This window comes from Aedes aegypti, chromosome 1 (genome assembly GCF_002204515.2).
Source record: "Aedes aegypti strain LVP_AGWG chromosome 1, AaegL5.0 Primary Assembly, whole genome shotgun sequence".
Lineage (NCBI taxonomy): Eukaryota > Metazoa > Arthropoda > Insecta > Diptera > Culicidae > Aedes > Aedes aegypti.
In genome coordinates, this window is record NC_035107.1 from 74,312,025 (window position 1) to 74,330,228 (window position 18,204).

Genomic DNA, 18,204 nt, shown 5'->3' on the forward strand with positions numbered 1-18,204 from the left:
TTCTACGAGTGGCGTGAGGTGAGAATTGTCGGACTCATATAGCGAGGTGACCATTCTCGATTCGAGTGAAGTGACTCGCCGTGTAAATCAAATGGAGGGTCACTTCACTCGAGTCGAGTATTGTCACCTCGCTATACGACATCGACTATTCTCACTTCACGCCACTCGTAGAATAAATTCAAGTAAGTTACACTTCACACCTACGCCGAATTTATAAATCCTATTCAAGTTAAGAAGTGTTTCCAGTTACTAACATTTTTAGTATCATGAATGGGGAACCGGAAAGACACGTAACGCTATTTAATGTTAGTTTATCAATAATGTCAGGATCGTCAGATCTAAAATATGTACACTTAATTTTACCTGTACAGTGTTGTCAGTCATATTTTTTTTATATATTTTTCACTTCGGAGGCCATAGATACCCTCTCTACTTTTCTGAACATTCAATTTTTCTATTTCGCTGCAGTTTTGATATATTGGTCATTTTTGAGGTTCTGGTCATTGTTGCCAATGTCAATAATTTTAAATCATTATCCTCGGTATTATCTCTGTGAGGCATAATCACAGCAAAAAAAAATACAAAAGTTTTTCTAATACCTATGCGTATTTGCTGTCTTGCAGTGGTTTTAAATCAAATTGAGGTAAACTTTTACTTATCCAAACAGTATTCCCAGCTAACTAATACATTTTAAGTACTTTATACGACTGAGTTTTTGATCGATAGAAAATGGTTGTAAACAGATATTAACGTGTATGTTACTTATTTCCCACCCAACAGCAAGCGATGATCGCCCGCGAAGGTGACCTCCTGACTCGGGAACGGCTATGCTGCGGACTCAGCATCTTCGAAGTCATCCTCGGCCGCGTCAAATCATTCCTGGACGATCCGGTGTGGGCTGGTCCTCCGCCGGTCAACGGCGTGATGCACATTGACGAGTGCTCCGAGTTCCACCGGCTTTGGTCGGCGCTTCAGTTCGTGTATTGCTTCCCGGTGGCCGGAACCGAGTATACCGTGGAGTGAGTATAGATGGAGAAGATGAGTGTTCCAAGGACATTCGAGTTCAACGCATGCTTTTATTTTATAGAGAACTGTTCGGAGAGGGACTTCACTGGGCCGGTTGTGCAATCATTGTTCTTCTGAATCAACAGCGAAAGTTCGAAGCGCTGGACTTCTGCTATCACATTTTACGCGTGCAACGCGTCGACGGCAAGGACGATACCGTGAAGGGAATTGTAAGTATCGGTGTAATTCTGGTTGAAACCAGGCCGCCATCGGAACAATTCAATTCTTTGTCCATTTTTTGTCGTTGTTCGAGAGAATATGCTAAAACGAGATCCTTATTGGTTCAGCCAAATTGGTGAAAACTTCGTAACAGTTTGCGAAAATACTCAATTTTTATCAATCGTAAGGGTTCACATGGGAAACTTGGTGGCATCGTATAGAGGGAAAATTGTGTTCTTGCGTTGACGGAAAAACCAACCTCATTTCACCCCAAAAGCATCGATAACACTGTTCGACAAAAAAAAAATTTTGGCTGGATCAGGGACGCGGTTATATGGGTCTTGAAGTGCAAGAAAAGTGTAGAAAGAGGCCGTTTTCAAAGCTTGAAAATTTTGCATTTTTCATCAAAAAAAAGCGTAATAAGCAAAATATCAATATATTTTCAAATTCAATTATACAACCATTGAATTAGTCAAACCAATATTTTTTAGCCCTAGATCGCTTCAGGGAAACGTGCACCATTTCAGAAGAATATTGGCATCATTTTTATATATGAATTTGGAATGTTAACGATCATTAAACAAGGATATGAGGTTGTGCACCATATAAATACTACTTATTTTTTCTTTTCCACACATCTGGTTCATTATATAATAATTATTATAGGTTCAAGAAGACGCTTGATTAGTATTTAATTTTTTGCTCCATTTATAAAGCAATGAGCAATGCAATCCAGTAACATTTGATTTCAACAAGGATACGAATACGGAAAATTGATGTGTCTGTTATGTTTATATGGGCTGGTTGGTCTAATAAACTCTTGGCAGTAATACAAAATTAGGTTGGACACTGACATGTAAGTGGTCTTACATGAGCTAGTCGGTTGATCAGGAGCCGATGGCGAAGACTGTGAAAAATGTCATAATTATATTATTTGCGATTTCCAAAGATTTTTAAAGGTACTCATTAAGAATAGATTACCTATCGTGAGGTCCATTTGTTATCAGAATATCCCTAGAAATTACAGACTAACGTAAAATAGCAACCAATAATTCAGTAATCAACATTTCCACATTTTTTGTGACAACATTTGACAGCCACTCAGGCAGGCATGAGATCTTTTTGATTCAGTTTGTGCACAATACTAATCATTTGTGAAAACTGATTTAGTGGTAACATGCCTACTTCTTACTTGTAAGATGATACAATTTCTGGTTAAACCATTTCCGATTTTTTTGTTGGTTCTACATTTTATATATTTTTCGGCAATTTCAATCAAAATTTCAAATGGAGCGTTAGTTTCTTGTTCAATGGGATGTTTTCTTCAAATGAGTTTAGTTGTAAGCATATTGGAAACATAAAGAATTAAGGTTAATTTTAAACTCGTCTCCCATATAAGGACAAACGTGTCCATTTATGAGCCCCCATTCCCATATCCTCGAAACGAGTAAAATGCTTTTCAATTAAGTGAAGAAACAATTTATCCATACATTTGTGATAAACAATTTTGCGAAACTTCACGTAATTTCTATTTTTCTTTCTTTAAACAAGAAGACATAGAAAAACAAGTGTTTTACTAATTTTGAATATATCGCAATTATTTGTGAAATTCATTCCAAATCTCAAAACTGAAAGTTTGATTAAAATTGCCAAAAAACATGTGAAATTTAGAACCGAAAAATAAAAAAATATCGGAAATGGTTCAACCAGAAATTGTTTCATCTTACAAGTAAGAAGCAGGCATGTTACCACTTAACCAGTTTTCACAAATGATTAGTATTGTGCACAAACTGAATCAAATAAAGCTCATGCCTGCCTGAGTGGCTGTCGAGTGGTGTCATAACAAAGGTGAAATTGTTGATTACTGAATTGTTGGTTGCTATTTTACGTTAGTCTGTAATTTCTAGGGATATTCTGATAACAAATGGACCTCACGATAGGTAATCTATTTTTAATGAGTACGTATCAAAATCTTTGAAAATCGCATATAACAATATTGTCACATTGTTCATAGACTTCGCCATCGGTTCCTGATCAACCGACTAGCTCATGTAAGACCACTTACATGTCAGTGTCTAACCTAATTTTGTATTACTGCTAAGAGTTTATTGGAACAACCAGCCCATATAAATATAACAGACACATAATTTTTCCGTATTCGTATCCTTGTTGAAATCAAATGTTACTGGAATGCATTGCTCATTGCTTTATCTAATGGAGTAAAGAATAAAATCTTAATCAAGCTTCTTTTTGAACCTATAATAATTATCATATAATGAACCAGATGTGCGAAATAGAAAAACGTAGTATTTATATGGTGCACATCCTCACGTACTTGCTTAATGATCGTTAACATTCCAAATTCATGTACAAAATAGATGCCAATATTCTTCTGAAATGGTGCACGTTTCCCTGAAGTCATCCAGTGCTAAAAAATATTGATTTGACAAATTCAATGGTTGTATAATTGAATTTATAAAGATATTGATATTTTGCTTATTACACTTTTTGTGATTAAAAACGCCAAATTTTCAAGCTTTATCAAAAAATAATCCAGGGGTGCTGCAAATCATTTGAAAACGGCCTCTTTCTATACTTTTCTTGCACTTCAAGACCCATATAAACGCGTCCCTGATCCATCCAAAAATTTTTTTTTGTCGAACAGTGTAATTGATCAGGATTTCTTGTAGGAATTCTATCAGGAATCTTATCATAAATTCCTCCAAGGATTTCATCAGGAGTTTCTCTAGAGATTCCATCAGAAGTTCCTTCAGAGACTCCACCTGGAACTCCTCCAAGGATTACAACAGAAGTTCATTCTAGTGTAGAACTAGCCCTCGTGCGTTAAAATACACTCAAATAAAGATTTAAAAAAAAAAAAAAAAAAAAAGAAGTTCATTCAGGGATTACATCAAGAGTTCTTCTGGGGTTTACGTCAGGAGTTGTGTTATGGATTACATCAGTAGTTCCTCCAGGACTTGCGGGAAATGCAGCGGGAAATAGAACATTTTTCTACAGTAATTTTGGGTTGCCCTTAGCAACGGGTGTTTTGCAATTTTCAAGGCTATTTGCCTACAGTAGCGATAGGCGTGATTTTCACTGGCTTCGCTGACTGCGATTGGCTTTGTTTGGCTACTGTAGAATGAATTTCAGATTTTTTCCCAACTCTGATCAGGAGTTCCTTCAGAGATTATACCTGGAATTCCTCCAGAGATTATACTAGGAGTTTCTCAAGCGATGACATCAGGATATCATAAGGAGTTCGTTTAGGGATTCTATCAGGAGTTCCTTCAGAAATCTTATCATAAATTCCTTCAGGGATTTCATCAGGGGTTCCTCTGGATATTCCATCCGAAGTTTCTTCAGAGATTCCACCTGGAACTAGGGGTTACATCAAGAGTTCTTCTGGGGTTTACATCAGGAATTGTATTATAGATTTCATCAGAAGTTCCTCCAGGGCTTTTATTAGCAATTCGAGAGGGATTCGCGATAAGGGCCTATCTGACAAATCAATAACAATGAGAAAATAATCAATGAAATTCTCATGTGCAATTTTTAATCCCAATTGGAGAAAATATAGTCAAACTTTAACCTTTCCACTTTAATACACATTTCATAAACCTAGTTTTAAAATCCTCATCAATACCACACACATCTCCTACAGTTTCCCTAGCTATTTCGTACTAAAAAATATATTATAAGGTTTCGCCTTAAACGCACTCAAGGATGCCAGTATCGCCCAATGTTATGAGCCTGTAATCGATATTATTTTCAGTGTCGCCTATTACTTTTGCGCCGTGTTTACATTCTGGTTTCAATTAAGCCCGCCATGTACGCCTTGTTTATTTTTTGTTTGCAGTGTCGCCGTTTACTCTCGCCGTGTTTTGATTTCGATTTCAGATGCGCCCATCACTTTGATAAACAAAAACACAGGCGTAATCAATAAAGTGCGTGGTTTGGCATGAGGTGAAGTTTCGTCTTCTACAAATTTGCGTTTTTTGAATAGTTAAATTATCAATAGGGGAAATGTTCAAGTGCAGTGAATAGACAATCGAGCTACAATTTCAACGCTATATTTTCTTCAATTGTGTACATTTTGTCAGTTTCGCCTGATTCGCGAATCTTTCTAGAATTCCTTTAGATATTACACCTGGAGTTTCTCCAGGGATTCTATCAAAAGTGTCTCTAGGGGAAGGAGTTTCAGGAGTTTCCCTAAGTCCCCCCCTGGTAGAATCCCAGGAAGAATTTCCAGTGGAACCCCTAGTATAACCCATAGATTCCTGGAAAAATTCCAATGTAGAATAGTTAGAGGACACCACTAAAAGATTCTGGATACAATGTTTGGAGAAATTCCCAACCATTCCACAGTGGTCCAGATAGCAAGTTTACGCGGACATGAACTTTTCGACCTCATTTTGTGGTTTTAGAGTATAGGTTGCTTCCCAAAAGTGTCTCGAAATTAGTTGTACTACAATTCGTACGAAAGGGATTTTTTTTCTGCACTAATCGCAATAGTGTCCTATACGCCAACTTTTTAATGTTAATTGATAGCAAGTTGGTATATTCAGCAAAGTTGTAGCATATTTTAATACAAAAAACTTTGTAGAACAAACTTTTTCTCTATCTCATATACTTTCTGAGATAATAGACTTTTTATACCGTAAAGTACCCATATTTCGCGCGCGCTCCTAATTTCGCTCACTGACATTTTGAACATGTTTTGCGAAATAATGATTTGTTGACTAGTACTTTGAATGACCCTGCCCTTAGGTGATGGGATTGACGGTGATTTATCAAGTGATTGCATATTGTTGATATTGTGAAATATACTAATACTAATATATTGATCGCGAAAATAATCGTAATTATAACTTATAAAATGAAAGCTAGTCTAATAGTTTTAAATTCAATAATGACATGTGTTTCAATGCTTAAATATATTTTACACTTGATTTATCACACCTTCAGCATGAGTTTAGTTACTGTCGCATGATCTAACACCAGATAACTACGCGTAATGCTGGAGGGACCGGCAGGGCTCACTACCAGTCTCTACTAACACTCAAATCATTAACAAGACTGGGAAACCAACGATCACCTTCATCAGTAGCACTATTCCTAATAGTAGTATTAGTGCAATATACATAAATCTTTTTCAGTAGACCACGAGGCGCAAGAGTGGGTGCGGGTGGTCTCTGCGTCTCACAGGTCATTGAAAATAGACATTTATGTTAGGTTTACTAACAATGTAGTAATTATTACCTTAGTAATACCGTAAGGTGCCGTAATTCAGCGCATCGCCTAAATCCGCATATTTGGTCCAAAATTAATCGAAATTTAAGAAAAATTTTGAAATTTGTCCATACCACTATTTGTATATGCTGGTAATGCATAATAATTCCAATTAAAATTGTCATTAACAACAATTTACGATTTTTGAGAAATATTCCAAAATGTTCTGAATGACGGCATTTTACGGTATTGCGTTATTTAGTAAGGTAGGTTGTAGCGGTGTTAGAGATAGTTTAGTAATGTTACTGATATATGTATAATAATTAGAAAACTGATGGCACTGCTGTTACTGCAATGTTTCATTTTGAAACATCTTTCATAATATAATATAATATTGTTGAACAAAATGCTGTAATTAATAACTTATTTAATCCTCTACGCATTTTTGCACTACTTTGCATTTATCACACCAACACTGGCGACAATAGCGTTCTTTGGGTAGTATTTCTGTTATGTAGTAGTAACCTCTATCGTTTTTATTCTAACGATCATAACATAATTATCGTGAGCGTAGTAGTGGAAATAACATAGAAGTAGCTTTTGTATTTGTAATTAAGGTATCATGGAATTAGTTCCCTGTCCTTTGGTATGGGCGCGTTCTGCCAACTCGGTCAAGGCAGATTTCTTGTGTGAACAAGTTACAACATGGACGTTCTAAAATTCCAGAATGAAGTGTTGTGCATTTGAAGATGGGATGGATTCGCGTTCGTGCTTTACTGCTGCTTATCTATAAAGTTATATGCAATAACCGACCCTTAGCTTAACTATTTAAATTAACAGTTGCAAATAAATTAACCGTTTTGAGTTTACTAACATGTCGTCGCGTTAATTTTATCATAATGATCTTTTATCTACATCCGTCGAACCATTCTGAATGGCCGTTGTGAGAATATCACCAAGAACTTCTCACATGCAATAAAGCTGGATTGTCATACATTGAAACATCAAGGTTCTCGCTCTGTTGGATTAATTTTTTGTTGTTTATCATTAGTTTCAGGGATTGTTATCGTGGGAATCCAAAGAGCGAATTTTGTATGACTTCAATGTACGCCAATACTGCCATAAAGCATGTAATAATCACTAACATTCCTTCTCTCTTTATCCTTGTTTTCATATCTAACCCGCTTCGAGGAATAATTCATCGAAGAGGAAAGGCATCTCTTATCATGGCAGCGTAATGGCCGAGAAAACGTCGGTTGGCAGTCGCATCTCTTCATCCTCGGTTCTGCCCCAAGCTCGCCAAATCGATACGTACTTGATCCGCCCACCTAGCTTGCTGCACTCCACGCCTTTGTTAAGTATAAAGTTTCTGTAATCATTGAATACTAATTGAAAGGTAAATCAAATGAACTTATTATTTAACTAATAACAAATTTGTTCCACAGAGCGATTTACAAAACACCACACAAAATCCCTCCTTTCACATATCCTTAGGCAAAACACTTCACTACCGTTATATGTATGACTGATTCATGTTCTTTCGACCTTGCATCATTCATACGTGTAGGGGAAGTCTAGAGTAAAAGCAAAACTTAAAGAACCTTCTGGTCAAAGATGTTGCGTTGCCTACTTCCCAAACTCCAAAACCCCCGGTGTATTATGGAAGGTGTGAGTTTTTAAACTTATGCTGGAGACTTGGCCCCTGACCCCCTTGTACATCAATAAAATAAAAAAAAAAAATAAAATAGTACTTTGAATGACTCTACTTCAGCCATGGTTACATAGCATGCGATTATGTAGTCCAATATGTTTCAACAAATATGAATAAAATGACAGTGAGCGAAATTAGGCGCGTGCGCGAAATATGGTAGCATCACGGTATAAAAAAATGAAGAAAATCATTTTTTCCCTCATAAGTCATTTATTTACTTTTAGCAGCCTACTATGTTCTACAAAGTTTTTAGTACTATTATATTCTACAACTTTGGTGAATATACCACAGTTGTGTTTCTTCTGGTTTTCTTATTGTAGGAGATATTAATTTAAAATCATGCCGTATTACAGGCCAAATAACTCGCAAAGATGCACTTGAAAATGAACTTACCTGTCACACCGTGGCTCTACACCCCTTAAAGAGTATTTGAGTGAAATTTGGTGAATATATTATGTTTATATATATTTTTAAGACTATTTTCAATGACGGGTGATTTGCAATTAAACACATTATTTTTTTGACATGGTTACTATGACTGATTTCAATACGACTTAGTAATAATTACTGCTATACATAAATCAAAGACTCAAGATAAATAAATTGAATGCCTCTCAACTCTTGCAACATATTACCATTCATGACTTTTAATACGCCATGATTTTAAATTAAAATCTTTTTTGGGACGTTACGTCAGGAAGAAGAAGAAGACAATAAGAAAACAAGATGAAATACAACTGTGGTATATTCACCAAACATGTAGAATAAAGCAGTACCAAAAACTTTGTAGACCATAGTAGGCTGCTAAAATTTGTAAATAAATGACTTATGAGTGAAGAAATGATTTTCTTCATTTTTTATTCATATAAAAAGTCAATTATCTCAGAAAGTATAAGAGATAGAGAAAAAGTTTGTTCTACAAAGTTTTTTGTATTTGCTACAACTTTGCTGAACATACCAACTTGCTATCTATTAACATAAAAAAGTTGGCGTATACGACACTATTGCGATTAGTGCAGAAAAAAATCCCTTTCGTACGAATTGTAGTACAACTAATTTCGAGACACTTCTGGGAAGCAACCTATACAGTAATACCTCGATATAACGTAACTCGATTTTTATTTTCATTACGTTATATCGAGGTTACGTTATATCGAAGCAAAATTTTTTTTTCTGAATTTCGTACATCATGTATTGTTTGGTGAGAAAATGGGCCTAACACCGTTATTATTGAACTAGTAGGCATTTTCAGTTTATCTCACATATGTTTTTAACTTATTTTTCCGTATATATTTTTTATATTTTTCTTTTTGTTTTATTTTTTGCTTTTACCTTTTTATTGCAGTAATCCCTAATGAAATGTATTCAGGAAAAAACATTTAAGGAATCCTTGGAGAAACTATAAAAGAAATTCATAGATGAGATCTTTCAGAAATCTTTAAAAATGTTAATGTTGAGCAAACCATGAACATTTCTAGCAAGCAGTTATGGAATTTCAAGAATTTTGTTATGAAGAACTCGTGGTAAAACTCCCAAAGCAAATCTTTTTGTAATTTATGGACAGAATTTAAGAATGAATGACCCAAGAATTCTTTGAAAAATGTTTTTTTTTAAAAGAATCCATGAAGAAATCACTATCAAAATCAAGGACTATCTTCGAGTATTTTTTCAAGCAAAAGTTCCTGAACGAATACGTTGTGGAATTTTCGGTAGTATTTTAGGAGAAATTTCTGGGGGATCTCAGGAGGAGGATGCTCAGTTTTTGAAATCCCTGAATATATTTTTGTAATAAAAACTATGCATAGAAAAATTTCTAGACTTATCGTCTTCAAGAATTACTTGAAGAACCAAATGAAAAAGAATCATTGGAATCTTTCGAAATTCGTGATGAAATCAATGAAATTCAATAAAAGATTTCATTTCACATAGAATCCTTGAAGAACCTAAAGTAGAATATAGAATGGTTTCTGCATAAATATTTGTAAAATTTCTGCAGAAAATCATAATAAAATTGGTGGAGAAATGCCAAGAAAATTGTTCTTCAGGTTTTTGGACGAATACATGTACGGTTTTTTAAATAATTTGTAGAGCATTATAACTGGATTGTTCTTTAAAAGGGCCGCTGGAAGAATTCATGAAAATATAATTTTGTGGAGCAATCGACTGTAAATTTTAATTGTGGAATTTACGGCTAAGCAGTCTTGGAATGATTCAAACGAGTTTTGTTTCAACCCAACGTTTCGACACGGGGATCACAAACCATTCGAAACGTTGGGTTGAAACAAAACTCGTTTGAATCATTCCAAGACTGCTTAGCCGTAAATTCCACAAATGAAAAAATAATTTATAAATTTCTAGACTGCGGAAAAATATAAGGTATCATATGTGGAATTGTTTGAGGAATTCATAGTTGAATCCACTTTGTATCCTGGAGAAATTACACATGAATATCATGAAGGTTAACTTGTGGGATTTCTGGAATATCCATGTCGGAATTATTTTAAGAATAGGTTATAAGCTTTATACATGAATACCAGGAGAGTTTAAGATAAGCCCATGGAGCAATTATTAGCGGAATATCTGGAGGCATCCTCAGAATCCGTCGAGAAATTTCGATATCGATTTATGACTATATTCAGTGATGGTAAACGCTTAAATTGCTTTGATTTAGTATTGGTTGGTGTTTGAATCTTGAAAAATGTTTAAAGCAGTTCATAAACCATGTTTTTAATAAAAATTGTAATAATAAATGGGGTCAAAAAAAAGTTACGTTATATCGAGGTAAAAATTACGTTATATCGAGTTACGTTATAAAGAGGTTACGTTATATCGAGGTTACGTTATATCGAGGTATTGCTGTACTCTAAAACCACAAAATGACGTCGAAAAGTTCATGTCCGCCTAAACTTGCTATCTGGACCATTGTGCATTCCCATATCGATTACTGTTCAGAATTGTTTCCTGACAGATAGGGGAAGGGGTGGTAAAATGAACATCTTAAGGAAATAATCTTGTTTCTGATAGAAAAAACGGGAAGTTTGTATACTTCTATCGCACAACATCAAAAATAGGGATGTTATCTATAGCAGCAACATGCATTCAGACTAAAATAGCTAAATTTTCACATATTTTCATCGCTATCAAGAAGCGATGCAAATGTTCATTTTACCTGCACTATGTGGGTAAAATGAACAGCGGTTGGTGGCAAAACGAACACCATGCAAGAAACGTGAGCAAAGCAAATATTTCTGAAAATTTTCATTGCCCCACCGAAAACACATCCGTTAATGATTGTAACCCATTCAAAAATATTTCTAAAGGTATCAGATTTGACATCATATCAACGATATTCACCTCACTGAAAAACCTCAAGTCTTTCGAGCTGAGAGTTACGTCAGTTCTAATTTTCAAACGTGGTTTTCTTAAATCTTAGTTTTCGTTGATATTTTCACTTCAATTGACCTACGTATCAACTCGAACACTCAGATTTATGCTCTAGATCGTCCGTGCGTGATAAAAAATCATCGAAATTTGTTTTTTCTCGGTAAAAGGCACGGTGTTCATTTTACCTCCCCTGTTCATTTTACCACCACTTCCCCTACAACTCATAATTTTAGTGTTTTTACGGAATACTGCGTGCGAATTAATAAAGTTTCAAAGTTCTGCCCTTCCTTACTACTATTATTGCCCAAAAATCATATACATATTTCCTCTACAGCCACATATAAAATATATATTCGGATCACATATTCACTAGACTTGCCGAGATCATTCAAAATTAATATATAGTGTTGCTGCAACGAACTCTGACAGACGGTGAAAAGGTTTTATCAACATAAATCGGTTCAACCAAGCGGAGTCAATATAGGCCCAGGGTGGCCACCGAACCGGGAAAAACGGGAAAAGCGGGAAAAAGACGGGAATTTGATTCCACCGGGAAAAAGACGGGAAAAACCGGGAATTTGAGAAGATCACCGGGAAAATCGTTTTGAACGAACATCTTCAAGCTGTAATCTACAAAATTACCTCCAAAATAAATTATAGAAAGTAGTTATGTTTAATGACGTTCTCATGGCATCTACAATTTCGAAATAATTTCAAACATTAATTATTTGATTTCTACTATGCTACATCATATTTCTTAAAACTGCTTCACTCTTTTATAAGCCACGTTTCAAAATATTTTTTTTAATTTTTGTTCTCGCACTGTCAGTGCTAATATTTTTTGAACTTTTCTCTATTTTTTTTCACTTGACGTTTTGTATCAAAGTTTAATTACTTATTGTAGATTGGTTAGCACTCTTCTGTAATTGTTGGATACCACAACTAATCTGGAAAACGAGCCTTTATTTATAAAAGTTTTTAATATGTTACTTGTTATCTAGTCGACAAAAGTTTTGAATAAGGTCGCATTCACGATTTTAATAACGATCAAGCTGTTACAGCGCATATAAAATGTGTAGAATATTCATACAAAAAGCATTACGAGAGAGTGAATGGATGTCAAAAATGATAATTTTCGGTGTTATTAAAATTGTGAGTGAGCCCTATGTAAGTGCTTCTACATGTGCGGATTTGTTTCATCCATACCTTGAACTTATTTGCTTTAGAGAAGAAAATTTAAAGGTTTAAGAATTGAAATAATTTACATTACGTTAAAGAACTACTTGGGCATCTTGATGATTTACTTAGATAACTGGGGCTTTTGTCGGCCATATTATCTAAAATTCAGCATAAAGATGCGCTTAAGGTGATTATATACCAAAGCCAAACAATGAAATTTCAAGAGCACGAGTCTATTTGGTTCTCAACAGAGCTCTGAGCTGAAATTTTGATCGTTTTATCATCACCAGATCCATCAAATATTCAACGCGAACGGTTGTCAGGTTCTCTAGATCCTCAAACTTGAAGTTGAAAATTTTAAATTTGGCTTAAAGGGCTGTTGGTAAATATGGTTCAAATAGCATTCAAATTAAACTCCTGTCGTGTCAAGAATAGGATCTGTTTTAATAGCACAATTAACCATCTCTTTCCCATGATAGATAGCTTCAGGGCTTCATTGATTTTCGACGAACACGTGACAAATCGATTCAGATGAATACTATACCATGTCATAGTTTTCAGGATAAGATTCTATATAGATTGAAACAATCTAATAGTTAACTTATTGTTCCAATAGTGAAACTATTGATAAACAATCAAATTACTAAGAACAAATAAGTAAAAATTTTTGAACCGTTTTAAAAAAAAATATTGCAGTACATTTCATAGAAACGATATATAAAAAGTCTATTAAAGTCGTTGGAAAGAATGGATTAAAAACCGGGAAAATTAAGTAAAATATACCGGGAAAACCGGGAAAATAGCGGGAATTTCAAAATCGAAATTCGGTGGCCACCCTGTAGGCCTTTTCATGTGACAGATCCGTCTATGCATTTGTTTACATCGGTGGAGGACCGGTGCTAACACGAGCCTGTCATTTTAATAGAAGAACTGTCAAAGTGCTTCCCGATCAGCTGATTTGAGACGTCATGTGAATAGGCCTATTGGTCCAACCGTCTGAGCGTCTGTAGGCTGCATAAGATTCATCAAAAAGTGAGCATTTTGCGAACCATTTAGCTTGCTGGCTAACGCAGGATGCACCAATTTGCGTGTACCATAATGCTTCTCTTGTAGTTGTAGTATATTCTAGCGAACAATGACTAAAACAGTATTTCTAACGATATGTGCCGATGACGGCCTTGTTTCAACAAAAACTACCCATCGCCTCTTGATGAACTCGTTCAAAAATCCTTACCTAACTATCGTCAACTCTTTCCCGCAGAACTTGAAACGCATGGTCGACCGGATCCGGCGCTTCCAGGTGCTCAACTCGCAAATCTTTGCGATCCTGAACAAGTATCTGAAGAGCAACGACCTGGAGGGTTCCAATGTGGAGCACGTGCGGTGTTTCCCGCCGCCGCCGCATCCGACGGTCGTCCCGTCGCACTACCACGACCCGAACAAACTGCGGGCGCAGTAAGCATCCGCGATTCGTTCCCAGCTAGGTAGTAGTAGTAGTAGTACCACGTATATTCCAGTAAGCTAAATGACTAAGCTCCAATCCAATGAAAATCGAGTCTAATGCGAAAAGTTGTAGGCATTTTTTTTATTACGACGAAATTTTTTGCGTTTATTACGTTTTAGTTTTTATTTTATACGAATATTTATTTTCATATTGCAATTCATGTTAGGCGTGTAACCGATTGCGTTTAAAGTTTTTGTAGCGAACGAAAGCTAATTGTATCTAGAGTTATGTTTGATCCTTCGACCTTGACGCTTGCTCCTACGGGGGCCGGCGATGAGGGCAGGATCAAACATGTCGCGCGTCGGTCGAGTGAAAGTGAAAAAGTGGCGTGATCGTTTAGTTGTGTTTGATCCTTCGACCTTGACGCTTGCTCCTACGGGGGCCGGCGATGAGGGCAGGATCAAACATGACGCGCGTCGGTCGAGTGAAAGTGAAAAAGTGGCGTGATCGTTTAGTTATGTTTGATCCTTCGACCTTGACGCTTGCTCCTATGGGGGCCGGCGATGAAAGCAGGATCAAACATGTCGCGCGTCGGTCGAGTGAAAGTGAAAAAGTGGCGTGATCGTTTAGTTATGTTTGATCCTTCGACCTTGACGCTTGCTCCTACGGGGGCCGGCGATGAGGGCAGGATCAAACATGTCGCGCGATCGGTCGGGTAAAGTGAAAAAGTGGCGCGTTCGATTAGTTCTTTTTGATCTTTCGAAGTTGACACTTGCTCCTGGACAGTGCAGCAAGAAAGCCCGAGCAGTCGTCAGTTGTTTTCCCTCTCGGGTCGTGCGCCTATTTTCTCTGAGTGCTTTTATATAGCCGATCAAATGAGTGAAGCTGAAAGTGGATTGTTGCTGCTCAAGGATGACGGATCAATTGGTGAGCTCGTTTCATGCTACTATTTCTAATCTATAAAATATGTATGACTGCACCTTTAATCGTTACAACGGTGAGACGTAAATATGATTTTTCAACAAACTATGAAAGGTTCGTCACTGTGAGTGTCGACATAAATTCTGATTCATAAATTATTAATGTCTAATTTTTTTTTTCAAAACACCTTTTTCTTTTACCTTTATTTTTGTAATTAAAAAAAAAACTTTGAATGGTTCGACACTACGAGTGTAGACTTGCGAAAGGTTCACTTTATTCAACAAACTTTGAAAGGTTCGTCACGTCAAGTGTCGGCATAATTTTTCTCTACATAGATATTGTTCATATCAAATGAAAAAATAATATTTACATATAAGCATGTTTATATCTCACCAATAATTATTTATCATGGTCTAATCGCTTATCAAAGTGAATCCTGTGACCCAACGATCCTTCCCATTAACAAACATCCCTCCCAGTAACCTTTGTGGAGATGCAGAGGCAAACACGGTCTCCAAATAGCAAAGGTTACACACTAACATTCCTTCCCCCAATCCCACCTGACTGCAAGGACGTGGCCGGCGCCGTTATTGACCATGTATAAATAGAGGCACTGAATTATGCACACTGAAGAAGATTATGGCCAATCCCAGCCGATCTTCTAGTTGATTCTTTGTGCATTTTCACTGACTCCGGTCAATCACGGAATAGCAACCATTGATATGTGTAGTCAGTCTAAGCTAAGCTAAGCTAAGCGAACGAAAGCTAATTGTATCTAGTAGAACAAGCGCATGGTCTACAGAGATGAATATATTTGCTTTAATCTTCTTACAAATTATATCGAATGCAAGATTAGCATTAGATTAGCGGAAGCGAAATCGCATTTTGAATGCTTTATAAAGGACTTTCTCGAACCGGTAAGGTATTACAAACGTTGCGTCAAAAGACTATTTCCGTTTCGGGGTTGAAAGTAGCATTGGTGGGATCGACTGTCTTGTACCAATGAGATCGAATTAACGATACAATTTCCGCCATGCTTACATAACAGATGTTCTTCGAATACGGGAGTTTGAAATAACTAAACTTCCAGAAAAACAATCAGATATCCTCATCGTCGCAAAGACATCCGAAAGCACACCTGGATGCAACCAAATACACCACGTTTTGGTGGACGGCCGGCATTTCTCGGATGCCATCGATGTCAGGACCTCCAGAGGTGCGAATATCGACTCTGATCACTATCTCGTTGTCAGTAAAATTCGTGCACGGTTGTTTACCGTGGGAACACAAGAGCACAGCGACCGTTGCGTTTCAATATCCAGCACTTATCAACATAAGGTGTAGCAGTCGAGTACCGCCGGAAGCTTGATGAGCGGATAAGGGAAACCAACGTAGGCGACAACTTCAACAATCTGTGGGAGTCTATCAAGGATGCGATGAGCACAGCAGCGCGAGAGGTGATAGGTACTGCTCATAGACGACCCAGAAATGGTTGGTTTGATGAGGAGTGCCAGAATGTGACGAATGAGAAGAATGTTGCCAGAAGCCGGATGTTAGTGTATGGTTCCCGGTAGAATAGAGAGCGGTACAGGGAAGCTAGAGCAGCCGAGAAAAGATTTCACCTCAGAAAGAAAAAGCAGTGTGAAGAAGATATGATTACTGAGGTGCAAATCAATATGGAACAAAATGATATGCGGAGATTTAACAATGCCGTCAATGGTGTACGGAGAAAAACAGCGCCGTCTCTGTGCAGGAAGATGACGGTAAGGCGGCGTACCTGCTGATCTCATTCATCCATGACGATCTGCTGGATCTGGTGCGGGACAAGCAGACGTCCAAGGAGATTTGTAAGAGCCTTGAAATCGTCCACGCTAACGTCCCGTCTCGTCGCAAACGTTCGCTAGGAAGCAACTTGTGAAGCTGCGGATGGTGGGAGGGTCGTCCGTGTTAAAGATCGCCTGAAAACCTTCGAAGAGTTGATCCGGCAACTGAAGCTAGCTGGAGCGAAGTTTGATGGAAACGATATTGTGTCCCAGCTGTTTGCTACCCTTCTCGAGTCGTTCGATCCGTTAGTTACGGCGCTGGAAAATCTAGGTAAGGAAAATCTCAAGCTGGATGTTATTCGCGAGCGACTTCTTGCCGAGGAGCTCAAGAAAACTGACCGGGTAGCGAATTCCTACCAAGTGAAACCTGCAGCATATCACGGATCAAAGAAAAAGCCTGGTAAGTTCACCGGAAAGTACAACCGCTGCCAAAAAAAGGGGCACAAGGCCAAGGAATATCGTATGGAATTGAAGACGGATGGGCACGCTGAAGATAACGCTGCTTCGAGTGGTAAGGCGGTTGCATTACATGGCTGGAAGATACTCCTAAACGCAGGACGAGGGAGTGGTTTCTTTCAAGCTGGATTTCGGCGCTTCAGATGACCTTGTGAATGTCAAGCACTGTTTCACCGAACTGGTCAAGGTGTCATGAAGGAAGGTAACTCTAGCAGCCTGAAGGATGTCCTTTTCGTACCTGATCTGCGAGCGAACCTGCTATCTGTGAAGAAGATTGCAAAAGCGGATCTGGATGTTACATTCACGAAAAAGGAAGCAATCCGGAAGCACGGTCGTGACCTGATTACAAGATGTCCTATGCGGGGAGACTTTTACGAGCACGATATCCGCGTCGATACTGTGGCGGCCAACATGTATGGAGCTGTGAACGGTTATCTGTGGCATTGTCGACTGGCCCATTTTAGGAGCAAGAATTTGCAAGCACTTGCTAAGCATGATATGGTAACAGGTATTCCCGAGGAGCCAGGTAAATTGTCTGTGCTGCAAGAACTCTAGAACGAGTGCACTCCGATATGTGTGGTCCAATTATACCAGCGGCTTGGGATGATTCTCGGTATTTCATCACATTTATTGATGATTACACGCACTTCGAAGGAGCATATTCCATCAAGAAGTCCGAGGTGTTCCAGAGTACGAGGCCGAGAGTACGAGGCCATGGCTAGTGCTGTTCTGGGGCATTCTATTTCAAAGTTGACTGTCGACTAAGTACGCGAGTATTGCTCCAACGATCAGCGGGAATTCTACGTTTCCAAGGGGATACAAGTCGAGCC

General features: G+C 37.5%; 1 protein-coding gene across 3 annotated transcripts in view; it reads left to right on the forward strand.

Moving 5' to 3' along the window:
• The window catches only part of LOC5569921 (cytoplasmic FMR1-interacting protein), a 71,457-nt gene extending 57,158 nt beyond the window's left edge, over positions 1–14,299 (forward strand). For all 3 annotated transcript variants that reach the window (XM_021840084.1, XM_021840093.1, XM_021840090.1), the window contains exons 6-8: positions 781–1,019; positions 1,088–1,235; positions 13,992–14,299. In XM_021840084.1, coding sequence (XP_021695776.1) covers positions 781–1,019; positions 1,088–1,235; positions 13,992–14,189 — 585 coding nt within the window. In that variant the 3' untranslated portion in view covers positions 14,190–14,299. The remainder of the gene's footprint in view (positions 1–780; positions 1,020–1,087; positions 1,236–13,991) is intronic.
• Positions 14,300–18,204: the final 3,905 nt, after the last annotated feature.